At 40.6% G+C, this 25777-nt stretch overlaps 5 protein-coding genes and 6 non-coding genes across 12 annotated transcripts; 7 read left to right on the top strand and 4 right to left on the bottom strand.

Moving 5' to 3' along the window:
- Positions 1–521: 521 nt before the first annotated feature.
- On the bottom strand, positions 522–1202 carry LOC139929990 (histone H1-like). 2 transcript variants are annotated; one of them, XM_078286910.1, is made up of 2 exons: positions 822–1202; positions 522–791 (listed from the first exon to the last, which is right to left on the bottom strand). In XM_078286910.1, exons 1-2 carry the CDS (start codon positions 1200–1202, stop codon positions 588–590), a joined length of 585 nt encoding a protein of 194 aa, XP_078143036.1. In that variant the 3' UTR covers positions 522–587. The 2 variants fall into 2 exon arrangements, with proteins under 2 accessions (XP_078143036.1, XP_071779184.1); XM_071923083.2 differs by having other exon boundaries at positions 522–1202.
- A 1913-nt stretch (positions 1203–3115) lies between these two features.
- Positions 3116–3188, top strand: trnav-aac (transfer RNA valine (anticodon AAC)). Its single transcript has one exon. It is a non-coding gene; the product is annotated as a tRNA-Val (tRNA).
- An 8000-nt stretch (positions 3189–11188) lies between these two features.
- Positions 11189–11585, top strand: LOC139930084 (histone H2B 1/2). Its single transcript, XM_071923168.2, has one exon. It carries the CDS (start codon positions 11195–11197, stop codon positions 11567–11569), a length of 375 nt encoding a protein of 124 aa, XP_071779269.1. The 5' UTR covers positions 11189–11194; the 3' UTR covers positions 11570–11585.
- Positions 11586–12348: 763 nt separating this feature from the next.
- On the bottom strand, positions 12349–12420 carry trnad-guc (transfer RNA aspartic acid (anticodon GUC)). Its single transcript has one exon. It is a non-coding gene; the product is annotated as a tRNA-Asp (tRNA).
- Positions 12421–15373: 2953 nt separating this feature from the next.
- On the bottom strand, positions 15374–15445 carry trnad-guc (transfer RNA aspartic acid (anticodon GUC)). Its single transcript has one exon. It is a non-coding gene; the product is annotated as a tRNA-Asp (tRNA).
- A 2938-nt stretch (positions 15446–18383) lies between these two features.
- LOC139930019 (histone H2A-like) lies at positions 18384–18875 on the top strand. Its single transcript, XM_071923116.2, has one exon. It carries the CDS (start codon positions 18384–18386, stop codon positions 18765–18767), a length of 384 nt encoding a protein of 127 aa, XP_071779217.1. The 3' UTR covers positions 18768–18875.
- Positions 18876–20307: 1432 nt separating this feature from the next.
- LOC139930100 (histone H4) lies at positions 20308–20649 on the top strand. The gene has a single exon (XM_071923193.1). The coding sequence runs from the start codon at positions 20321–20323 to the stop codon at positions 20630–20632; it is 312 nt and encodes a 103-aa protein (XP_071779294.1). The 5' UTR covers positions 20308–20320; the 3' UTR covers positions 20633–20649.
- A 480-nt stretch (positions 20650–21129) lies between these two features.
- trnaq-cug (transfer RNA glutamine (anticodon CUG)) lies at positions 21130–21201 on the top strand. The gene has a single exon. It is a non-coding gene; the product is annotated as a tRNA-Gln (tRNA).
- A 791-nt stretch (positions 21202–21992) lies between these two features.
- On the top strand, positions 21993–22439 carry LOC139929936 (histone H2B 1/2). Its single transcript, XM_071923012.2, has one exon. It carries the CDS (start codon positions 22000–22002, stop codon positions 22372–22374), a length of 375 nt encoding a protein of 124 aa, XP_071779113.1. The 5' UTR covers positions 21993–21999; the 3' UTR covers positions 22375–22439.
- Positions 22440–22815: 376 nt separating this feature from the next.
- Positions 22816–22888, top strand: trnav-cac (transfer RNA valine (anticodon CAC)). Its single transcript has one exon. It is a non-coding gene; the product is annotated as a tRNA-Val (tRNA).
- A 1970-nt stretch (positions 22889–24858) lies between these two features.
- Positions 24859–24931, bottom strand: trnav-cac (transfer RNA valine (anticodon CAC)). The gene has a single exon. It is a non-coding gene; the product is annotated as a tRNA-Val (tRNA).
- Between the last annotated feature and the right edge of the window lie 846 nt (positions 24932–25777).

The raw sequence follows: 25777 nt of genomic DNA, 5'->3' as shown, positions 1-25777 counted from the left end.
TATATGCAACACTTTAATAACTATGCAAACTATAATACAGTATTTATACATGTATTGAGACAAATACGCAGGGATTTATGACGCTTATGTAGTTGGTGCTCTGTCCATAATCTACAGAAGAGGAAACGGGAAAGGTACAGGATGGGAAGTTAACACTCGCCCAATGCATCATTTTTCTTGCAAATGTCATGTCATGTTGAGTCAAACCTGTTTGAGTCCAGAATTTTAAGAAAGTCCAAGTACTTAACTGGCATACTGTGTAATGCATTTACTCAAGTATTTACATATTTACAATCTATACAAATACCTCACGTAGGCCTACTTACACATCACTCATTTAAATTATGTGTGCATTAATGACTGTCAGCCTGACAAAAAGTAACCAACATTGTAGTCAGAGTGTTTATCTGGTGCCTGTGTGTGGTGAGAGGGAAGGGGGTTGGGTAAACGGTGATATCAAGTAACTTGAATTAAGTGCATGTTATATATGACCAAAAAAATGTAAAAGGGAAATGCTCTTTCAAAGTTGTGGGTGGCTCTTAAAAGAGCCTTTTGGGGCAAACAGTGGTTGAGTAAAGCCGGGAAGCTTACTTCTTCTTGGGTGCCTTTTTGGGCTTTGTTGCTTTGGGCCTGGCAGCCTTCTTGGCGGCAGGTTTCTTGGCAGCAGCGGGCTTCTTCACCGCCTTCTTCGGACTCTTAGCGGCCTTTTTAGCCGCTGGTTTCTTTGCTGCGGGCTTCTTCGCTTTCGCCGGGGATTTCTTAGCGACTGCAGTCTTCTTAGCTGCAGCCTTCTTGGCTACAGTCTTCTTCGGGCTCTTGACGGGTTTCTTGGCAGCGGGCTTCTTGGCTTTCGGAGCGGGTTTCTTGGCAGCCGGCTTCTTGACCTTTTCAGCCTTCTTGGCGATCTTGAAGGAGCCGGAGGCCCCGGTCCCCTTGGTCTGGACCAGAGCGCCTTTCTCCACCAGTTTCTTGATGGCGATCTTGATGCGGGCCTTGTTCTTGTCCACGTCGTAGCCTCCGGCAGCCAGGCTCTTCTTGACGGCGGCCAGAGACACGCCGCTCCGCTCCTTGGAGGCGGACACAGCTTTAAGAATCAGCTCACCGACGGTAGGGCCGCTCTTCTTCAGCTTCGCAGCCTTCTTCTTCGCGGGTTTAACCGCTTTAGCCGGGGCGGCGGCGGGTGCTGGAGCGACTTCTGTCATCCTTGTGTTCTAGTCTGTTCTGCTTCTCACAGCTCTACAGAGTCTGACTGGACTGTTTGTCGATGCGGAGCAAGAGGCGGGACTTATACACAGCATGAGGACCGTGTAGACTCAACACATGCAGCCGCTCCCTGTGCAGCTCAAATGTGGCGACACTTGTGTTTTCTCTTCCACCTTTTACAGATAAAATACGCAGATCGGAGATGGTTTCAAGTGTAACTGTTATTGGACCTGAGAGAAAACGTGTTTCCTCTCGGAATGAAGTCGTTTTTAGCGCTGAGGAGACTTTCATTTTATTCAGGGAAGCTTCAAACCTCTCTGATACACCGGCACAGTGTTCAGCTCGCAGTGGGATTTCTTCACATTTCGACTCGTAAAATGGTTTAATATGCTTCACATTCCAAACAACACTAGTTGTCCAGTAAGCAGAGATGTCTGACGAGGGAATAGAAGTAAAAGTACTGTAATGCTGTGATTTGTTTTGTTTTAATCGGCAGATGTTTGGGTGTCAGTAAACACACTGATGCTGGCGGGGACTTCCTGTGAGAGATTGTTCCCGAGGCGTTTTCTTTGTCTCAGGTGAATGCTGCAGTGATGATTAATGAAACCAAAAGATATTTTGTTAAAGTCTTTGATGTTCTCTGATTTTACATGAAAGTAGGCCAAACATTTATTTTCTCCAATGGACACAAATATCCTGACTGTCTAATATAAACTTTTAATGCACTGTAATCCAACTTGCTGTGCTCTCTAGTTTAAATCCATTAGACTGAAATATCATTCTGTAGGCCTATTTATCTTGTTTTTTTTATTGTGTGGAAAACAACACATTAAACCAACAGGTAAAAGGGGAATGAAGCTCATTGCTTGTGTTAAGAAAAATTTGACTATTCTTCTTTCAAAGAAGTGTGCCTTGGACTCTTCTTTTGGGGAGATCAGCCTTCTCAACCACAATCAATGAGCTTCATTCCCTTTTTTGCCTGTCATATAAACCTTGACTCCAAAGAACACCTTCTTTGATACCTGGTAAGCAAAGCAGCGCCCCTCAGCCTCATTCCATGAGCAGCAACTGCTTGGAGATCATTTGAATTTTGGTTCCACATTTGTCCCTGATTTTATCCCAGTACTACATTTACAGTGTTTCTGTTTAATACTTAATCCTAATTAAAAACGTGTGATTCTCTGCTTTTCACAACTTTGGAAATTTTCTATTGTTTATTTATTTATGAAGATCTCAGATGGACCTGTTTCTTGTTGAATAATTTAATAGGAACAGAGAAAAGACAATTTAGGAATTATCTCACAAATCAGAAAAGATGTGTTTGTTTCAGGTGTCCATTGTTTGAAAACTGCGATATAAGAAAGTGTGTTAAAAATGTAACCTATTATCTACTGTCTTTACAAACATCTGTTTTGTTTAATTTAATTTACAGACAGAATAATTCTGGTTCTTAAATGGTTCTTGGTGACATTAGTGAAATGAGTCACATGCAGTATGTGCTTTGGACATGAGGAATGTGTGGTTCTGGAACATTTTCTGGTTCTCCACATGTTATAAATTGTGATAACATGATTACATGTGATAACATGTTTTTCCACATGTGTAGCCTACATCATGTGGTTTTTCTGTAAGGGATATTTTATTTTACATGTTTTTCTTTTTTTCTTTTGAAGTCTTATTCAAGAATAGGCTACCATTCAAGAAATGTTCAATACAGCATGTTTATTGCTTATTATTATTGCTTAAGAAAGAAAGAAAGAAAGAAAGAAAGAAAGAAAGAAAGAGTTTTCATGTTCTTAAATGAAACATCTATAGATACTTAAAAAACAGAGTTAAAACCTCACATGCCACATGATCTGATCAGGTCTGTCTGGACATGGAGAGATACCCGGCTGCTGTGCAGTACAGAACAGTTTCCGTAGTGTAGTGGTTATCACGTTCGCCTAACACGCGAAAGGTCCCCGGTTCGAGACCGGGCGGAAACAACTTTGTTTTCCTATAGGAGCTTTGAATCTGGACAGCCAAGTAACTCTCTGAATAAAATCAAAGCAGGCACAGTTGAATCTGCAGATTAAAAGTTGTAAGCCTACTGGCAACTGTAGTTGCCAAAGGGTGTAGGTATCATTTCAATTAGCGTTTATCATTTTTTTTCATGCTTTAAATGTTTTTTTATTGTGATATCCCGCAAGAAAATAAAACAAATAAAAATAATAATGGTAAAAAAAACAACAACAATCCACTTTTTTCCTGTCACATGATGTTGTTCTTCCTGGCGGTACCTCCTGAAGGCACAGCAGTGGCAAAGCCTCCCAAAAAAAGATCATTTTCATATAATCATGATAGCTTAATTTTTTTTTATATAAATATATATATATATACATATATCTACTTAATCATGAAGGTCTCTAGTATCACCCAATCAAAAAAAACAAATCAGATCTATTGTTTTTTTCAGTAGCTAGTCTAATGTCTGGGTGGTAACTATAGTTTGATTGACTTCTGACCTGGCCCTAGTATCTCGTTGATAGTATAGTGAGTATCCTGCCTTTATCATTTCTGCAAAAAAGACCATTAACATGAAGGCCCATTCATGGCCCACATGTTAGCCTAGGCTTCATGAAAGAGCTGATTTACTTCTTTCATGTTCATAATTGCCTGTAAACACACTGATGCTGGCGGTGAGGGCGGGTCACTTCCAGTGAGAGACACATTTCCTGTCTAGGTGAATGCAAACTTGATTAATGACTGAAAAGGCATATTATCTGATTTTACCTCAAATTTCCTCCAATGCACACAAATGTCATGAATGTCTAGTAGGCTACACCAGCTCCACACACAGCTCAACTTCATCCACCCAAAGGTCCTTTTAAGGGCCACACACTACTTCAACAAAGAGCTTGTTTACTCACATATTTGGTTTGGGAAATTCTGTATCTAAAATTTTGTTATTGGTGTTAGTATAATATTGATTAGTAGCCTATACTTATCAAAGCAATACATGCTGTTGTGACACAATTTGATGCTGGAAACATTTATCCACTGATTGGATTTTCTATTATTCTCCAACTCTGTACAGTCTTATTTTTTGGGGGGATGGTCGTCTAAACCTAATTCTCCATCACTTACAATAAATCACAAGTCTATAAACATTTGCTGATTAGAAGCTCTATAGATTTTATGATGCATCTGTCTTTTCCACTCCCCAGTATGTGAAGGGACCATTCCTTATGCAAGTCTTACTAAACACATGTGATATAACAGTAATATACTGTATGTCACGTGAAAGCATGACAAGCTCCAGCAAAGATAGCAGGGTGAGTTTGTGTTGTGGTGGCCAGATAATGTGGCCTTAAGAGCCACAGTATCTGTTATTGTTCAAGCTGTTTTATCACAGTCCAGAAAGCTTCGCCTTCTAGCAGCTTCACTATTGGTTGACTTACCAGTTCAGCTACTGTAGCTTTACCACTCTTCAATAAACTGTCACAACTCCAGTTCCATCCACCAGAGAGCGCCAAACTGGACTTCCAACTACCAGCCTGATCTCCACCTGCACACCTGATTCCATTCTTCTCATCAGTCTACACACCTGATCCTCATCACTCCCCTACAGATATATATATATATATATATATAGCTGTCGCCCCAGTTACCTCAGTGCTTGCAATTCGAGTCTGTCTCGTGTACTTAGCTGTTATCTGTTGTTGCCAGTATAGTAAGTTTATCTGCCTCTCTGTATCCTGTACCTGTCTGCCTGCCTGCTTGCTGGAATAAATCAGCATTGTTCACTCCTACTACCTGTCTCCGCTTCTGCTCTTGGGTCCTGGTTGCTTGCCTGACAATTAACTATGGCTGTAATTTTAGTCAGGGCAAGGATTTCTTGAGGTGGACTCAAAACATTAATCCATTAATATGCGCCTTCCTTCCCCGTCGGGGAATTGAACCCCGGTCTGCCCCCGCGTGACAGGCTCACCACTATACTAACGAGGAGTGGTGTACCAAGTTGGGATCAAATCACCTGGTAGTGACACTTGCGGGAGTTTCCTGCTCGACCTCTCTACACCTGTTTCCGTTCATTCTCTATGGGAGTTCTAAAACACTACGGATGCGATATATTTTTGGCCACAACGTGGGAGTCTATGGGCTGGTGGCGCTGTTCCCACTTTTGCCGGCAAGTGAGGTAAACACTAAGCCTCTGTAAAATATGGGAATAGGCCTACAACAATGAAATATGTAAATAGGCTACTTAAAAAAATCTATTTAAATGTTTAAACTCAACTGTTACTTGGATGTTCACCATGAATATGTGTTTTTTTTAATCTCCTTAAGCATTTTACTGTAGCCTTTCTTTAGGCTGTTTTCTAAACAACTCTGCTTTTTGACAAGTTCTGTGGAAATAAAGTTGTGTGTTGTAGAGATCAGACAGGAGAGAAAAGGGACAGGGTTTGAACCAGGAGGAGACACCTGGCTTCCACTTTTTCCCAACCAACCATTAAAGTAATCTGCCTATTCATCCTTCATGGAACAGAACAGGCTATTGTGGCCTCACATCTCTTCATGACGGTATGGACTGACAGTGAATCAGAATTTGACTGTTTTCATTTTACTCATATTGCGTCTTCACATCATTCAAAGCTCCCACCGGACGAAATAATTGGATCATGAAAAGGCTGAAAACCTTGGCTAAAACTGCCCAAAACCATTTGCATTCATTCTCCATGGGAGTTCTAAAACACTGCACTATGACAGCTAACAACATGCAGCTGATTTCAATAAAATACTAACTCCTCCAACGGTTTTGCATGGTATTTTTTGCTTTGTGGAAAGTTCTAGCACACTAAAAGTAGGCCTAAATGTGCTCGGCCTAAATGTGCTCGGCCTAAATGTGCTCGGCCCCATGGTGCGGTCACTCATGAGCTCCTAATATAAAGGCTGGTTAGATGCTATAAAGACTCAGAGGATTTCTACACTTTATCCAGAGGGTTAGTGAGGGTGAGGGTGAGTGATAAAGAGTCCGGGAGGGAGGGCTTGTGGTGTCTGGCTATAGAGAGAATTGAACTTGTGATATTCAGTTTACGAGCCAGTCTCTAACCACTGGATCACTTGCCCTCTGCTGGCCCCAGGCTTCACCTGATGATTTCTTGTTGAATGACCCACCTTGTCAGCTGTTTGAAATAATAAAGGTAATCTAACGGCTGGATGGTCTGAAGCCTCTGGACAGTATTACACTTCACAATCAGGACATTTGGCTGAAAGTTTCGCCTGTTTCTCCTAACTATCCACACATCTCCCCTGAGCTGACAGATTCTCAGTCTCTTTCCCTTCACGTCTGCGGACGGTAGGGATGGGATAAAAACGAACCCCGGGGTTGTATTGCTGTTATTACTACAGCTGTGTATATGATACCATCGCTATTTTGTAATAGATCCTAACGCAACAGAAACGATAATAGGCAATAGGTAGGCTAATACATAACTCTTACGGTGGCTAGCTTGGCTAAAACATTTGTTATTCTATTACTTCATATTTTACAGATTAATTTTGTGTCGCTGTTAATGAGAGAAATAGGTCTATAATCTTTAGTAGCATGTCCTGAGCGACCTGGTTTAAGGATCACTGATATAACAGCTTGATACATAGATGGAGGGAGTGATTGAATATATGAAATTCCATAGATTACCTCCAGAAATAGGGGGGGAAATAGCATGCTGGAGCTTTTCTTTTTGGTAAATTTTTCAAGGTGTCTGTGATTTCGGTTTCTGTTATTTCCTCTTTCAATTTATTTTTTTGATCTTCTGAGACCATTTTGAAATCAACTGAGTCAAGGAAAGGATCCGGGTTGTAGGTGTGGTAACATCTGATTTATAAGCTTTCATAGAATGTTTTGAATTTATCATTAATTATAATGTTATTTCGTATCAGATTTGAGTCACTGTCTTTTAACATAATTAAGGGTTTCACATTTATTCTTTTAGTTAAATAACATAACTGTTTTCCTGACTTATTTGCACCAATATAATACATTTTGTTAGTTGCATCAAGGAATTTTTTTATGATTTTTTTCAATTCTTGCTATATTCCTCTCTTTTCCCTATCATTTTCTCCAATTCTGAGAGATTAAAAGAGTTCAACATGATGAGTGAATTAGGTTTATTCTCATCTTTAACTTCTCTTAAACAATTTGATCTGACCTTGAATGTATGTTATAAACTCTTGGTATTGTAGGTATTTTCTATCAAATCGGCAAGTTTTGTGTGATGATTTATTTATTGTTGGAAGTACAACTGGAGCATGATCTGAAATCAATCGTGGATCTTTGAGAATAGAATATTTTCAGATGCAGATGAAGAAATGAAAATATGATCAAGTCTTGAGTAACTCTTATGGGGGTGAGAAAAGAAAGTATATTCTCTAGTTTCTGGATTATGAAGCCTCCAGTTATCCTGTAAATCATTATTATTAAGAAAGTCTAACAAGGCTCTTGGAGGATTAATGTATTTGGTTTTCTTGCCAATTCTATCCTTTTTATTAAGTGTTTGATTGATGTCTCCTGCTATAATTAATATACCTATGTTTAAAACATCGAGAGTCTTTTGGATCTTGTCTAAGAATACCATGTTTGAAGTAGGAGGGATATAAATGGAGATGAGTGTGTATCTTTCTCCATGTATGAAACAGTTAACTATTATATATCATCCTTCATTGTCTATATATTGAGAATTTAATGTAAAAGGAGTATTTTTATTAATTAATATTCTAACTCCTCGACTATTCAAACAATATGTAGAGGCGAATACTTCCCCTACCCAGTTCTTTCTTAAATATTCAATTTCTCCCTTTTTGAAATGTAATTCTTGTAGAAAAGCTACATCTGTTGTCAACTTTTTAAAATGATTTAGGACCAACTGTTTTTTAGTACCATCATGCAATCCATTAACATTTAATGTGGTAAACTGTAATTTATTCCAAGTTGTTTCTAATTTTTCCAATCTAGTCATTGTATAACTTGATTATTTTGTATAAGCAGCAGGAAGTGTGGACTGGTTACATGATTACATCTGTTAATTTCTGTGGCCAAAGGAAAGGATGTGGAGACATAAACAAATAACATCAAGACAAACATTAAAACAAAAACAAAAACATAATATATTTACATTACGCTAACCTTATAGAGGTTAGCAGCTCCTTCTTCTTGTTGCCTTCAGGATGTCTGGTCTATTTCCTTTTAAATAGTTTTTTTTTTTTCCTTCACCCCTTACTTTCCCCTCTTTTCCTCCCCTTTCCCCTTGTAATACTAATGATTAACAAATGTTAATATGATGTATTTTTATTTTTTTTTCTTCTCCCCCTCCTTCCTAGCTCCCTCCCTCCCCTCTCTCCCCCCTTTCCCCATCTCCTTCCTTTTTCTATTCTCTCGCTCCCCCCTTTCAATTTGGGCAAGTAAGAGTCATAATTTTGGTATTTAGAGGAGAGAGGAAGACAAACTCAGATTATGATTCACTGTGTTGTTGGAGATGGCAGTTGAGGCAGAAGGAATGAAGAAAAGAAAGAGACAAAAAAAGAGACAAAATAATAATAATAATAGTAATAATAATAATGAAAGTAATAATAATAATAACAATAATAATACATATATTTTCAAAGTTATAATAATTAATAAAACATAATAATAATAATACGAAATAAATACAAAATAAAACATAATAATATAATATATAATAATAATAATAATAATAATAATAATAATAATAATGTCCTCTTGTAAACCATTTCCATGTATTTTTGTTTCATTCAGCATTTCTAATGGTTAAACAAACACAACTAATTAACACCAATTAACACCAAAAGGGAAATAAAATTGTACATATATACACAAAAAAAATATATACACACACACACACACGCGCACACACACACACACACACACACACACACACACACACACACACACATACATACATATATATATATATATATATATATATATATATATATATATATATATATATATATATGTGTTGTGTGTATACATACATACATACATACATACATACAAATGAAATAAAATAAATAAATACCTAAATTAATTATTATAATAATAACACCAGCAATAATAATACTAACAATAGTATTACTAACAATAATAGTAATAATAAACCATTTCTGCGTATTTATCATTTCATTCAAAATTTCGAATGGCTAAGCAAGCACAACTGACATCAGAAGGGGGGGATCGAATCATTATCTTATTTAGAACCAGTCAATGTAAGCATTCATAAACATTTGACTATTCATTAATTTTGTTTTTTAGATAGATATATATGGCAGAAGAAGATAAATATGGCAGAGAGCAAAACGTGTGCCAACCAACCCAGGTCTCCGGGTTTGGGGCGTTTCCTTTTCTACAGCGGAGGCAAAACTTAACACTTCTTCAGAAAAGCCTACTTGGTTATTTCAGTTAAGTTTGAATCAGAATTATGAACCCACACAAGATTTTCTCTTTTTAAAAGCAAGTGGGTGGCTCTTAAGACTGCTGTTTTCAGTTTCCTCTGTCCACGATTGAAATAAAAGAAGAAAAACATATATGATACTTGTGTCTGTATGGAAGTAGATGTTTGAGGAGTTATATACTAATTCAAGCCTTTTTAAGATACAATTTCAGGTCATAAACTTAGAACTGTGCGCTGATCTGCTGTTGAAGCATTTATGTCAGTTTTGTTGTTTGTGGGGTAAAAGCCCTCCAATCAATAATTACATTAACATTCTATTCTAATGTAGTGAAGTTAAACACATCGGCTCAAGTGATATTTTCTAATATGTTGTGTTGAAAAGTTATGTTGAACCAAGTTGTGTATTTTTAATGGTTTTTAAGAGGAGAAATCATGTAACACACACCAAAATGTGTTGTCAGTTGTGTTGAACCAAGCCTTACATTGTTATCCTTTTGAAAATAAGAATTTCTCACCATGTCAAGTTGAAGTAATACGTTTGGATTTTAGAAAGTGATTCATAAGAGAATGGAAAGACAGATTGTGAACCACTGGTTTCAAGAGACTGTTTTAAGTTTTTAAGATGCCATCTATCCAATTTCACTTCATATTTAATATAATCATTCCAGTTTTCATATATTTTTTGTTGTTCTGGACACCTCATGTTTACTGTAATTCCTCTTTTTTCAATTGTGAAAATTATCAGTTTGCCCTGGTGACTCAGCTATAACCTCCTCCATGTAACTGTTGAAAAGATTAAACATTATGATCCAGGCATATTTAGACATGAGATACTTTTTAATGACACTAATAATGACACCTTCATAGCCAACAGTAGCCTACTTTGTGCTAGACCCCTGGAGAAGAGGGTCTGCCAGTCCTGAGCTTCCCTACAGAGCGCAGAGGGCATATCTGCTCCATATCACACAATCATCTTTTCTTTACACGTGTTAAAACGCTGTGTGGATGACCTTAAACACGAGAGAAAAAAATAAAAAATAATCTCACTTTAGGAATAAATCGCAGTCCCATTCATTGAATTTGTTGTATTTATAACATTTCAACCCGTGTGCACTGATTATTCACCATTCATCCGGTCCGTTCCAGTGCCCAGTGTGTGATGTCATCCAGTGTCTTTATGCAATTCGTACTAAATATAGGCTCTACACTATTGTATAAATATATGCTCAATAAAATGATGCTTTCATCATGAAAACCCATAAACTTCATTAATTCCATGCACAAATGTTGCGTTTCAAACGTTTTTGTATTTTTTGGTAATCTGTAGTGTACCTTTGTTACATTAATTTGAATGGCATATCAGATCTATGCATTCTAGTTCTGTGGGTGAAAGTTCGTCGGGTGGCGCATGCCCAGTCTGGCTGCTAAACTCAACCAATCGTATACGAGGAACAGCCACAGCTCTATTTGCATCAGCTTTCTACAAAACCATCAGCTCTGCTCCTCTCAGCTCATTCTCTGCTGTAAAGTACCGAGATCTCGTCATGCCTGAACCCGCCAAGGCAGCGCCCAAGAAGGGCTCCAAGAAAGCCGTGACCAAGACCGCCGCCAAGGGCGGCAAGAAGCGCAGAAAGACCAGGAAGGAGAGCTACGCCATCTACGTGTACAAGGTGCTCAAGCAGGTCCATCCCGACACCGGCATCTCCTCCAAGGCCATGGGCATCATGAACTCCTTCGTCAACGACATCTTCGAGCGCATCGCCGGTGAGGCGTCTCGCCTGGCTCACTACAACAAGCGCTCCACCATCACCTCCAGGGAGATTCAGACCGCCGTCCGCCTGCTGCTGCCCGGTGAGCTGGCCAAGCACGCCGTGTCCGAGGGCACTAAGGCGGTCACCAAGTACACCAGCTCCAAGTAAACCGCCTGGAGATACATCCACCCAAAGGTCCTTTTAAGGGCCACACACTGATTCAACTAAGAGCTCCTATACTCACATATTTGATATGGGGAAATCTGTTCTCTGAAGTCTTGTTGCATTGGTTTTAATATAACACGGAGTAGGATATACATCAAAGCAATCCAGCTGTTGTGACACATTTTTGCTGCTGGAAACATTTATCCATTGAGTAGATCTTATGTTTACCTTTCAACTCTGTATAGTGTGTGTGTGTGTGTGTGTGTATATACACACACACACATGTATATATATTTACATACATTTGCAGATTAGAAGCTCTATAGATTTCATGATGCATCTGTCTTGTGAAGGGACCATTCCTTATGCAATTCATACTAAACACATCTGATATGACAGTAATATATATCACGCTGTATAAGAAAGCATGACAAGCTCCAGCAAAGATAGCAGGGTCAGTTTGTGTTGTGGTGGCCAGACATGTTCAAGGTGTTTTTTCACAGTCCAGAAAGCATTTTTTTAATTCTTAAGAACCATTTGTTGTATTTCGCATAGGCTTCGCCTTCAAACAGCTTCACTATTGGTTGACTTGCCAGTTCAGCTACTGTAGCTTTACAATTCTAGAATTAACTATAATGTAATTTTAGTCAGGGCAAGGATTTCTTGAGTGTGACTATAAACGGAGTCCATCAATCAGTTCATATCCTCCTTCCTTCCAGCTGAATCTTCCTCAGTCTGAGTTCAGGTTCCTCTCTGCCTCCATAAAGAGAGAAAACAGATTCCTCCCCGTCGGGGAATTGAACCCCGGTCTCCCGCGTGACAGGCGGGGATACTGACCACTATACTAACGAGGAGAGGTGCTCAACACTGGGACCCGGTCACGTGGTAGTGACACTGCTCTAAACGTGTTTCATTCATTTTCTGTGGGAGTTGTAAAACACTACGGATGCAATATATTTTTGGCCACAACGTGGGAGTCTATGGGCTGGTGGCGCTGTTCCCACTTTTGCCGGCTAGTGAGAGAAACAAGCCTCTGTAATATGGAAATATGGGAATACAACAATGAAATATGTAAATACTAAAACGTTTAAATGTTTAAACCCAACTGTTACTTGGATGTTCATCTAAATGATGCCTTGAATACGTGTCGTATTTTTTTTAAGTACACCAGCTCCAAGTAAACCGCCTGGAACTACATCCACTCAAAGGTCCTTTTAAGGGCCACACACTGATTCAACTAAGAGCTTATTCTTTTACTTACTGTAAATTAACTTCTTATGGATGCGTGTTTTTAAATTGTTTGTAACTTATAGTTTCAGTTGCAACACAAGGCGCCTTGACTGCCTTTTAAAGCCCAGACAGTTTCTTCTTCGTTCAAAATTGAACGACATGCCCAAGGGGAGTTTAAACATTTGCATAAACATTACTAATCCTAGATTTAAAAAAAACAACAAAGAACAATTATGGCCTACATTATGTTTTCAGGTTTGCAAACCACTCAACGTAAATACTATGGCTTAAAAGAAGACCGTTATGTTCAGTTTGTTACATATTGTACTTAATACTTTCTCACTCACTTAATACATACTCTCTCATATTAACTGAATTTAGGACAAAACTCAACATTGGCTGTGACACACTTTCAGGTTATCCTATCCCCAATCTGTCACACATCGACTTCGCTACAGCTTCAGTCAAAGCCCCCTGACTTCCACGTATACAACTTTCATATCCCAAGTTGCATGTGAAAAAAATGTCTGAACTTTTTATCATCCCCCTCCCCAGTTAATCTATTCCCTGCTACCCATTCACCTCTATGTATACTCTGACAGAGCCCCCTGCCCCCCATAGTTCTGTTTAATATTATGAGCACTTGAGCAGTTTCTATGTTTTCCTTACAGAGTAGCCTATTGAACATTTATAATAAACTTCTAAGTCATAGTTACTTTGTGCACATGGAATATAAATTGGGCAGTTTCTGGTTTTTTTCTGTAATATTTTATATTTACAAGTTATCACAAACTCTAACAACATGTAATATTTTCTTAGTTATGTTTTTTCTGAGCTCTATCTGGTTCACAATCTATTAATCTATTACAATTAGTTATTCGCTTACTCTATAGTAAGATGGACAGATGCAGAGTAGAATCAGCATAGATTTCATCTGTCCGCTCCAGTCCCCAGTATGTGGTGTATCTCATGCAGTTCATACTAAACATATTTGAGATATGATGACAATAACAATCTGACATCAAGCATATAGCATGACATGCTCCTGTAAAGACAGCAGTGATAAACCAGACATCAATTCCAAGTAGCCTACTGTCGTTTTCAAACACATAATCACAGTCTTAAAGAAAAGGACATCCATAGACGTCAAGACAAATAAACTTGTCCCGTGGTACATGTTGCTCTTTGAATTTCTAAGGACTGTCATAGTTTTATTTTCTTATTATTTTTTCTTTCTTCTTTTCTCTCCCTTTTATTAAAAAAAAAAAAAAAAAAATACACTTAAACAGTCTTTTTAGATGTAAAATGTAAAATTTAACCTGCAGAAAAAAAAGAAAAAAAAAAGACGACCATCAGAAATAACCGACAGTTGCTCTCTTACACTCTTACAGTGAGTTTGCCTGGTCATGGTTTGACACTGTCTGATTTTTGGAGTCTTTAGGGGGGAAAAAATAAAAAAAATAAAGACAGCAGTGTTGATGTGTTGTGGTTCCATGGTTTAATGGTTAGTACTCTGTACTCTGAATCCATCGATCTGAGTTTGAATCTCAGTGGAACCTGTTTTTTTAGTTTACTTCATGTGTTTGAATCCCTTTGCTGTGTAGGAACCGCTCACCCAGTGCAGCTGATTGTTGCACGCAGCCTGTATATTGAAGTGAAAACAATCACGCGTGGTTCAGTAAAACATTCACAGATTAATGTGTTGATACAGCCTAGTTTGTGAAGCAACTTTCAAATTCACCTTGTTAAAAACTGGAATGGAATGATTATTTATTTTGTGAAATGTAGTGTCTTTGAAGCTTGTATGAATGTATGATGGGAGGTCTTTGTGTGGAGTTGAATGATTAGAGACATAAATAAAGCAGACAGAAAGACATATTCCTGGTGTATCATGGGTTTCACTGCTACAAGCTAACCATTGGAAGCCTTTGATATTTTATCATGCTGCCATGAAAAAGAACATATAAATAGCAATACACTCCTATTGATTTGAATGGGAATATCCCTTCTATCCATCAATGAGCCGATTCACATATGATCCAGTGACTTTTCTGATAGCTGGGTTTCTTCATATATTGTTTACAGTAATTCTTCTTTAGAGGAAGTCACACTTGGGTAGTGGCCATTACAAGGAATATATGTTGTGAATAGTGAATCACTAAATTTATTTTATTTACATACAGATTTCTTTAACTAGGAATTAACATTATTTTGTATGTTCTTATTCTTTTTTTATTCACAAGCCTTAACAGAACCACATTGTCTGTCAACGTTCAAGCTGCTTTTTTCACAGTCCAGATAGCAACGGTTTGACCAATCTTCTCTAAAGGAGTAAGCGTTGGTGTCTGCTTCATGACTTCCCACTTCAGCTGGGTGCATAGCTTTGCCATTTTACAACTAAATATGACTCTAACCTTAGTCTGGACAAAGAATTCTATAGCTAGTTGATGGTAGATGGAGGCCATTCATCCATGAATTCCCTTCTTCCTTCCAGCTGAATTTTCCTCAGTTTGTCCATCAGTCCTGAGCTCAGATTCCTCTCTGCCTCCATAAAACTGTGAGAGAGAAAACAGATTCCTCCCCGTCGGGGAATTGAACCCCGGTCTCCCGCGTGACAGGCGGGGATACTGACCACTATACTAACGAGGAGAGGTGCATTACAGGGAGACGAGGTCATGTGTTATTATTATAGTAACCAAGGTCGATCCAATTTTGACTCTGAGTCTATGGAGTTCTGAAACACTGCAAATGCATACATTTTTGTTCACAACAGAGGAGTTTATGGCGCTGTTTCCACTTTTACTTTTTGATACTTTTTTAACTTTACATATTTCACAATGTAGGAGGAGGAGCCTGTGGCTGAAGCTGCTCCTCATCAGCCTCAGCTCATCTTAGAGAGGGTGAGAGGGGTTCTCCAGGATGGCGTTGATCTTTCCCCTCATCCTCCCCTCTGCCACAGCCTCCAGACTGTCCAGTTTGAGTCCCACCACAGAGCTAGCCTTCTTCACCAGCTTGTTCAGTTTGTGGGCTTCTGCTGCCTTGATGCCGCCTCCCCAGCACACCACCGCAAAGAAGAGTGCACTGGCTGCTGCAGACTGGTACAACATCTGCAGCAGCCTGCTGCACACATTGAAGGACCTGAGCATCCTCTGGAAGTACAGCCTGCTCTGTCCTTTCCTGTAGAGCCTCAGCGTTGTCCGACCAGTCCAGTTTGTTGTTGAGCTGCACTCCTAGAAACCATCTCTACCTCCTCCCCTTGGGTGGTGACAGGGGTTGGGGGATTCCTGCTCCTATGAAAGTCCACCACCAGCTCCTTGGTCTTCCTGATGATGGAGGAGTCATCAGAGTACTTCTGCAGATGGCAAGTTCTGGAGTTGAAGCGGTAGTCTGAGGTGTAGAGGGTGAATAGGAATGGTGACCGTACGGTTCCTTGGGGTGCGCCGGTGTTGCCCACCACCACGTCTGACCGGCTGCCCTGCAGCCGAACGTACTGCGGCCTGCCGATGAGGTAGTCCGTGATCCAGTCCACCAGGTCGTGGTCTACCTGCGTCTCTGAGAGCTTCTCTGCCAGCAGGAGGGGCTGGATGGTGTTGAAGGCACTGGAGAAGTCAAAGAACATGATTCTCACAGCGCCCCCTGGCCTCTCCAGGTGCGAGTAAGCCCTGTGGAGCAGGTAGATGATGGCGTCCAGGGAACCGCCCACCAGGGGCCTGAGGTGCTGCAGAACCAGTCTCTTCAAGGTCTTCATGACGTGTGAGGTCAGAGCGGCTGGCCTGCAGTCAATGAGAGTGCTGGGACGTCCTTTCTTGGGCACCGGGACAATGCGGGAGGTGTTCCACAGCTGGGGCACCTTCTTCAGCCTCAGAGAGAGGTTGAAGAGGTGCTGAAACACACCTGCAAGCTTTGGAACATTGCTTAGTTGCAGTAACAGATTGTGTCACTGGGTGGCGCTCCTTGTTTTACTGAGACTGAGTTACAGCAACAGGTATTGAGTTCTACTCCCAGTCTATCTTCCGACCAGTCGCTTTAAGCCTCTTCAGTAACGACTTGGTATGTGTTACACTATATTAATCTACACATGTATGTTTGGAGAATATAGTGTGGTAGAGACCAGTCATTGTATGGTTGACAAGTATAGGCTAATTGAATAAAGCGGTACATGTGAAAATCTCAATCATGATGTCGTCTGGCTCTGTCAAGCTATTCAGGAGAATTTTACTAAAGCTAATTATAAGCCAAGACAAGACCAAGCACGTTATAATAGACAGCATGGTTTTATTTCAGTCATAGAGTTTGTTAGCATCATTAGTGCCTGTCTTGATCTTTCAAAGCTTCTAATGTGATGACACAAGGAAGTTTATGCCCGGTTTCAGACCAGGGACCTTTCACCTGTCAGGTGAACATGATAGCCAATCCATAGTATTCCTATGGTGTCACATGCATTTCCTATGGTGCTTTACAATATACACAGCTCATTGGCTATGGCTGTCATTTGATTTTAATCATCTGTTAATTTATTACAATCATACTTATTTTCCTACCAAGATGGCCAAGTCTTGATATAACAGAATACTATGAATACATTGCAGAAACTGATACAGCAGGTTGTCAATGTGTCTGGCCATTTATATACATGTGAGAACTGGTGTGTGTGTGTGTGTGTGTGTGTGTGTGTGTGTGTGTGTGTGTGTGTGTGTGTGTTCAAACCTGTTTACATGTACACCATAGAGGTTATAAGTAGGAGTGGTAATTTTGCATCATTTTGTATGACATATATTAGCATCTCGACCATTTGTTGTGTAGTCCAAAATTTCTATGGGAGAGACTGAAGAGGTATAAAAGTTAGTTTTCTACACAGTAAAAAAGATAAATTCAAAATTATATTTCAGCCTAAAATCAGAGAATATTGCAAACTTAAACAGCATATCTTTTCAGTTTCATTAATCATGACTGCAGCCAGAAAGTTAACGCCTCAGGTACAATCTCTCACAGGAAGTCAAGGTGATCCGCCCTAAGTCACCGCCAGCATCAGTGTGTTTACCAACACCACAAGATCAGCCGATTAAAACAAAACAAGCACCACAGTACTTTTACTTTTATTCCCTCGTCAGACATCTCTGCTTGCTTGACAACTAGTGTTGTTTGGAATGTAAAGCATATGAAACCCAAATCCTGCTGCGAGCTGAATACTGTGACAGCGTATTGGAGAGGTTTGAAGCTTCCCTAAATAAAATTAGTATTTTCATCGCTGAAAGACTTAATCCCAAGAGGAAAAACAGGTCTAATAATAAATAGCCTAGTTAACTCATATTTATTTTTTTTCCCACATGTGACCCTAATCCTCTTCTGTATACATAATAGTTGGTTTGTCTTGAGAAGTTTTATTTTGAAAATCCCAGTCACTGCAGAGCGGAAGTGCTATAGTTGCTATCTGAAAATGACACCAGCAGTTAGGACCGCCTGTTCTCTTTCGGTATTGGGCGATGATTTTGATGCTCCAACTGACCAATGAACAAGCAGCTCGATAGATATATAAACCGGGTTCCCTACGAATACAACACATTTACTAATTTTGCAAGGTTGAGAAATGTCTGGAAGAGGCAAAACCGGCGGCAAGGCTCGTGCCAAGGCAAAGACCCGCTCATCTCGTGCTGGTCTTCAGTTCCCGGTCGGCCGTGTTCACAGGCTGCTGCGCAAAGGAAACTACGCCCAGCGTGTCGGTGCCGGAGCCCCGGTGTATCTGGCGGCGGTGCTCGAGTACCTGACCGCTGAGATCCTGGAGTTGGCCGGAAACGCCGCTCGCGACAACAAGAAGACCCGTATCATCCCCCGTCACCTGCAGCTGGCCGTCCGCAACGACGAGGAGCTCAACAAGCTGCTGGGCGGAGTGACCATCGCTCAGGGCGGCGTGCTGCCCAACATCCAGGCGGTGCTGCTGCCCAAGAAGACCGAGAAGCCCGCCAAGAAGTAAACTCACCAGCTTCTGAACACCGAACCAAAGGCTCTTTTAAGAGCCACCCACTGACTTCGAAAGAGTTTTCCTTAGTTGTATTAACTAGTTGTGTGCTGTACATATAAATTCAACAATTTTATGTAGAATATGACCGTGAACCAAGTCAGGCTACATTAATATAAATCTGCCTAATTTCATGCTGCATGGTGTAACAGTGGGAACCCTCAATACATAACAAGCCGAAAATGGAATAAGATTTCATTAAATGTAACTACAGTGTTGCCTCACATAATATATGAAATGTACACAAAAAATGTTAAAGGGCATGGTGAGTAGGAGCGAGAGCCCCAACGTGTTGCTTTGTTTTCTGACCACCACGTTGACGTCATACATTATTCAAATTTAAAATATCCCGCCTTTTTTTAAACGCATTGTTTACACAATTAACATATACAAGTAATTCATAAAAAACGAAATAATAAACCAATAATAAAGAAAATCAAATATAATATTGTGGGATTATTTAAACATAGACAATACCAGATTATTTCAGCATGCTGGAGATGTCGCGATTCTCGTGTTTGAGATGTGTTTGGAATCTATAAATGCTGTTCATTTTTTTTTTCCAAAAGGACATTTACACAGCATACTCAAACCCATATAGGCCTAATTACATTTTCAATGTAACAGTTAGTATTTTGATTTGACTGTATTGATCAGTTTGTCCTAGAGTTTGAGTTGGTTAGATTGTCCTCCATGTGGCTGTAAAGTTAATGGGTCCCATCTGGGGGATTGATGCATGTCATCCTCCTGTCTTTCTCTATGGAGAATTATGTTAAAAAAGCAGAAAGGCCATCCTTCACTTCCCAGAAGATGTCATTTTTTCTCAACAACATTTCACATTTAATAATTTTCACTTCAAAACAAAAACAATTTTCCTTTATTTTGTCACTTTTGTTTCTTTTCACTGTGATTAACGCAGGACTGGAACTTAAAGGAGGACACTGTCCAACTCCAGTTGGACATCCAAGGTCCTCCAGGTCGACCTTCGTGTTGTAATGCATGCGAATGGCCCGAAATTCACTAAATGAATCAAGTTTGACACCACGCTCTCAGTCTATCTAGCAGTTTGTGAGTCGGTAGTCACCAGAGAAACAGAGCACAGTGAAATAAAGTGTGAGTCCAGGAGACACTGACATATTTTTTTCTGCTTTTAATCATGTTGAAATGACTGTGTTGTTGAATGTTATGATTCAGAAATATTTAGACATGATAAAAAAACATGAAGTCATAAAATTGGTAAAATAATATGTAGGTCAGAAAGAATATCGTGTGCCTTTTCTTGCTTTTATTTTGAAGGCAAAGTCGCCTAACCGGAAACGCAATTGCTGAAAGCTTCTGCTAACTTGCCACAGCCAAAGAAAATGTGGGGAAGGACCGCAGAGTTTGGCGCCGCCCAGCAGAGCGCGCTCTTTCCTTCCTCATTTAGGTCCGCAAAGAAGGTTTAAGTATTGAAGTTGTCTTCGATTCTCCATCAGTTTATTTTTGCTTTGAAAGAAAACGCATCGAAAATGAGTGGCCGCGGAAAAGGAGGAAAGGGACTCGGTAAAGGAGGCGCCAAGCGCCACCGGAAAGTTCTCCGTGATAACATCCAGGGAATCACCAAACCCGCCATCCGCCGTCTGGCTCGCCGCGGCGGAGTCAAGCGCATCTCCGGTCTCATCTACGAGGAGACCCGCGGGGTGCTCAAGGTCTTCCTGGAGAACGTCATCCGTGATGCCGTCACCTACACCGAGCACGCCAAGAGGAAGACCGTCACCGCCATGGATGTGGTGTATGCTCTGAAGAGGCAGGGCCGCACTCTGTACGGCTTCGGAGGTTAACTTCATTTACCAGACAACAGCAACACAAAGGCTCTTCTAAGAGCCAAACACTACTTTAAAAAGAGTCGATCCTTTATTTATAATTTCAGTTCTCATGCAAAAAACCGTAATATATTATGAATGTGTCTACAACTTCCTCAGCTGTGGTTCAAAACACCCAAACATAAAGGGGAAAATATGCGTGTTTCTCATTATGTAGAAGTATCGGACCGTGTTTTTCCTCTTCCGCACTGTCCAACAGGGATCAGGTTTTTACACATTGATACAGAGAACAAACCGCGTACAATCATTTATTTATACATGTATGAACGCCAACACCAGAGGAGGTCAGTCCCTCTGCACTGATTCACCATTCATGCTGTTCCAGTTCCCAGTATGTCGAGTCACCATTAATCTGCTACGCTACACTACTATACAAGCTACACTATCAACAACAATAATAATGATATATCATGCCATATGAAATCCTTCCAGCTCCAGCAGCTGTAGTGTGTTGTGGTTCCATGGTGTAATGGTTAGCACTCTGGACTCTGAATCCAGCGATCCGAGTTCAAATCTCGGTGGAACCTGATTTTCAGTTTAGTTCATGAATCTGAATCTATGATCTAAATCCCTTTGGTGCAGAAATAGATGGTGCCTGCTGCTCCTGGTGGATGTATTCTTGTGCGGTGCGCAGAGGTACTACAAACCAGACTTCCATCTTTCCATCTAAACATGAACCATGGAGCAGAGTAAAGCTTCAGTAAAGCTTGCGAACACACCGTGGACTTTCAAATGTGTGTATTATGGCAAATGTTTTTGAAGCTGATAGGAATGTGGAAGCCCGCGCGCGGTTGCCAATGACAAAGTCTTTGTGTGGAATTGAATGATTGGAGACATAGAAATAGAGTAGATAGAAAGGTATGTTACTGATTTATCATAGTAATCTCTAGCATGAAACAGAAGTTTGATCTTTCATCATCTTGCCATGAAAGTGAGTAGCTCAGTTTGTCTTCAGTGTGAGACTCAGAAAGTTGTAATGTTTAACTGACACTGACATGTTCAACAAACTGATGATTTCATCATGAAAACGCAAAGACTTTATGAATTTCATGCACAAATGCTGCGTTTCAAAAGTTTTTGTAGTAATCTTCAGCAGCCGAACAACTACACGGTCGTATGCCTAGTTACTTGACTGGGCATATCAGTTCTATCCATTCTAGTTCTATGGGAGAGGGTTCCATGTTCAGCGCATGCCCAGTCTGGCTGCAAAACTCAACCAATCGTATAGGAGGAACAGCACAGCTGAATTTGCATCAGCTTTCTACAAAACCATCCGCTCTGCTCCTCTCAACTCATTCTCTGCTGTAAAGTACCGAGATCTCGTCATGCCTGAACCCGCCAAGGCAGCGCCCAAGAAGGGCTCCAAGAAAGCCGTGACCAAGACCGCCGCCAAGGGCGGCAAGAAGCGCAGAAAGACCAGGAAGGAGAGCTACGCCATCTACGTGTACAAGGTGCTCAAGCAGGTCCATCCCGACACCGGCATCTCCTCCAAGGCCATGGGCATCATGAACTCGTTCGTCAACGACATCTTCGAGCGCATCGCCGGTGAGGCGTCTCGCCTGGCTCACTACAACAAGCGCTCCACCATCACCTCCAGGGAGATTCAGACCGCCGTCCGCCTGCTGCTGCCCGGTGAGCTGGCCAAGCACGCCGTGTCCGAGGGCACTAAGGCGGTCACCAAGTACACCAGCTCCAAGTAAACCGCCTGGAGCTACATCCACCCAAAGGTCCTTTTAAGGGCCACACACTGATTCAACTAAGAGCTGGTTCACCTTCTTATACTATACTTTTTGAGTGCTTTTTTTTGCGGGAGGAGATATAAATGATATTTTGTGAGTTGCACATAATACACGCTAATCGACACTAATACTTCACCAGAGAGTGAATTCACTTTTATGTAAAACTGCTCTCGCTTTCCTCGTCTTTATGCTTTTTTAGTGATCTTGTGTTTTTCATGTTATTTGTTTCCAATACAAAGTACACTCATTGATGCTGGAATAATGTAGCACACAAATGAAATGATAATGGTTATTTAGTTTGTAATATTGCTCTTAGTAATATTTTCTGTTGATACAGACATGTGATGATGTGTCTCAGCTGGTCTGATCCAGCAGTGGGGCTCCGTATAGGTCTCTGTGTCAGTTTCCGTAGTGTAGTGGTTATCACGTTCGCCTCACACGCGAAAGGTCCCCGGTTCGAAACCGGGCGGAAACATCTTTATTTCATCCTGTAGATCTGAATGATTCAGACAGCAGTTGAAGAGAAGTCAGGTAAAATAGAAACAGATGCCTTCAACAAAACTGTTCAGTCCAGTTTACAACCTGCAGCTTCTGCAAAGACTCTTCAAAAACACCTGCAACAATTACAAAAAAAAAAAAGACGTCAATTGAAGTCATTGTTTTAACTTTATGTTTAATAGTCAAATGATAAACATGTCTTAATCCTGAATGAATCATTATAATCTTAGAACTGTGCAGATAATGTGGATCTTTATCTGGATTATTTGAGCGACTGGAGTTTCTCAGACTAATTAAATTCTCCTGCAACAGGCAACGCTCAGTAATCACGTCTTTAAATCAACCAGCAGAGGGCGGAATTTGATCTGTTGGAACTGTGAAGCTCAGGACAGACAGCACGAGACACTATAAACTATAAACTATAAACTATAAACCAGACATGGACCCACTTGTTTTTATAGATTTGTTTCTCTCGGTCTTAGAGAAGAGTTTGTAGCCAACTAATATCTTTTATGAATCACAGTACACTGCAAGCCTAGAGCGACTAGACTGTAATGATAAACTATATAAAATAACTCCTTTCATAAAATTACTGTCACATTTATTTCACACATGAACGTTTCAGCCGTGATGCTGCATGACGTCACACGACCGTTACAGATCCTCTGTGTGTGAACTACGAAACCAAACCCCTTAATTTTATCCCTGAAATGTCCTTAATATCTCCATTATAAAGTAAGGTTAGTATCATGAGTTTATACGGGATTTATTCATGGGTTGATTCACAGAGACACTAGAAATTAAGGGATTTGTCAAGTCTTTTGTGCAGGTTTACAGGTTATTAAGTGGAAAATAATGGAAAAGTTCAGTCTCCCTTAATTTTACATTAAATTGGAAAGTAAAGAGTCAAGATTAAGGGGGAGTTTAAGGAGGTTTCGATGAATCTCCTCCATTGATAACTCCCAGGGGATTTTGCACGAATTAAGGGCTGAATTAATGTAGTAATGGAAATGGAAATTATTTAAGGGATTAGTGATTCGTAGAGTGGACAATAAAGAACAAATGTGAAACAAAATTATCTATCTATCTATCAGCTGTGCCGGCTAACAATGTTCCTTTCGCGAGGAAAATAACCACAACAGTACAGAAACCCGCACACACTTGGACGGAACCCAATACGAATAAACATGTGAGTTTCTGCCGGACCAGATGGACTGTGACTCCGTTGGGAAACTGAAGCTGCTGAGCAACAGGAAGCTGAAAAAACTCTACTGAACAGAACTGTTGATATGACGACGGACTACAAGATGGAGGACAGCAGGCTGGGCGCCATGTTAGCCCGAGGCGGGACAGACAGACAGACAGACAGACAGACAGACAGACAGACAGACAGGCAGACAGACAGACAGACAGGCAGGGAGACAGACAGACAGACAGACAGACAGACAGACAGACAGACAGACAGGGAGACAGACAGGGAGAGAGACAGACAGACAGGCAGACAGACAGACAGGGAGACAGACAGACAGACAGACAGACAGACAGGGAGACAGACAGGGAGAGAGACAGGGAGAGAGACAGACAGACAGGCAGACAGACAGACAGGGAGACAGACAGACAGACAGACAGACAGGATTGAAGCCTTTTCGCGTTCATTTTGAGTAGAAATTAGCCTGAACTCTGAGTCTCGGGGAAACACCGGGGTCTCGTGATACTTCCGTGGTCTCTCGCGTCTTCAAGTGCTGTGGAAATACCGTAAATACGATGTTGATCCTGATCCCTTGTGTTTTCCTGGGTTCCGGTAGTCAACATGGCTGCCGGAGCTCCCTGCTCCACCAGTGACTGTAAAGGTGGAGCAGCTGTATGCAGACTTGACAGTCTGAGTTATTTCTACATGTGTGGAGAAAACAAGTCGGACCTCACTGTAACACACCGAAACATAAAGAATGTTTCCGCCCGGTTTCGAACCGGGGACCTTTCGCGTGTGAGGCGAACGTGATAACCACTACACTACGGAAACTAACGACAGAGCCTTTTCCCGGTGACGTATATGAACCGTAAACCATAAACGCACTTATGTCACATTTTCATCATCATGTCATCACATGTGTCTCTGGTCAGTATCAGAAGTCAAAGCCCACATGACACTGTTGAAATCCGATGCATGTTAGAGAGCGAGACGTGGGGCTGTAACCATGGCAATCATGTTTTCTCCTCTTCAAAATGGCCGAAATCAGTACAGGCACATTATCAGTCTGTGCAGATTAATTTCAGTCAAGACAAACAAAATCCACTGGACTTAAAGAGACTTCAACTCTCCATTTTGAGGCCAGTGGATTTGTTTTTTGTTTTATGGGAGGAGAGGTAACCAATCAAAATGATCTAATGTTTTTAAAGGTATTATCAAATTGTTTTATGAAGATAGGTATTTTAGCAACAGCTAAGTGGATTTTCAGGAATGTGCAATAGGCTATTTCTTACTGAACACATCACTGAACACATAGTGGACACCTGACTCACTGTTTGTTTAAACTCTGTTTTTATAACCAAACATGTAAAAAATAATCACAACTGTAAAACCATTTTCCTGCTGGGTGTCAGGAGGTTCTCAGTTTCTACCACAAACCTTTTCACAGAGAAACATGGCTGATGTTCTCATCACTGCAGTGTGTGAATGCTTAAGAAATGAAATCTACCACTGGTTCTTCACCAGTGGGTTTTGACAGTTTCCTTCATTCCTTCATACAGTATACATCATGTAGGAGAATCATGTACCGACATCTGATTGAACAGTTTGGATGTGTTACTGTCAGATAGGTGTGGATGCATGTTCTCCAGTCCAAAACCCTACACTTTCAGGCAAGTT

This window comes from Centroberyx gerrardi, chromosome 11 (assembly GCF_048128805.1).
Source record: "Centroberyx gerrardi isolate f3 chromosome 11, fCenGer3.hap1.cur.20231027, whole genome shotgun sequence".
NCBI lineage: Eukaryota > Metazoa > Chordata > Actinopteri > Beryciformes > Berycidae > Centroberyx > Centroberyx gerrardi.
This window is presented reverse-complemented; position numbering and strand designations above follow the sequence as displayed.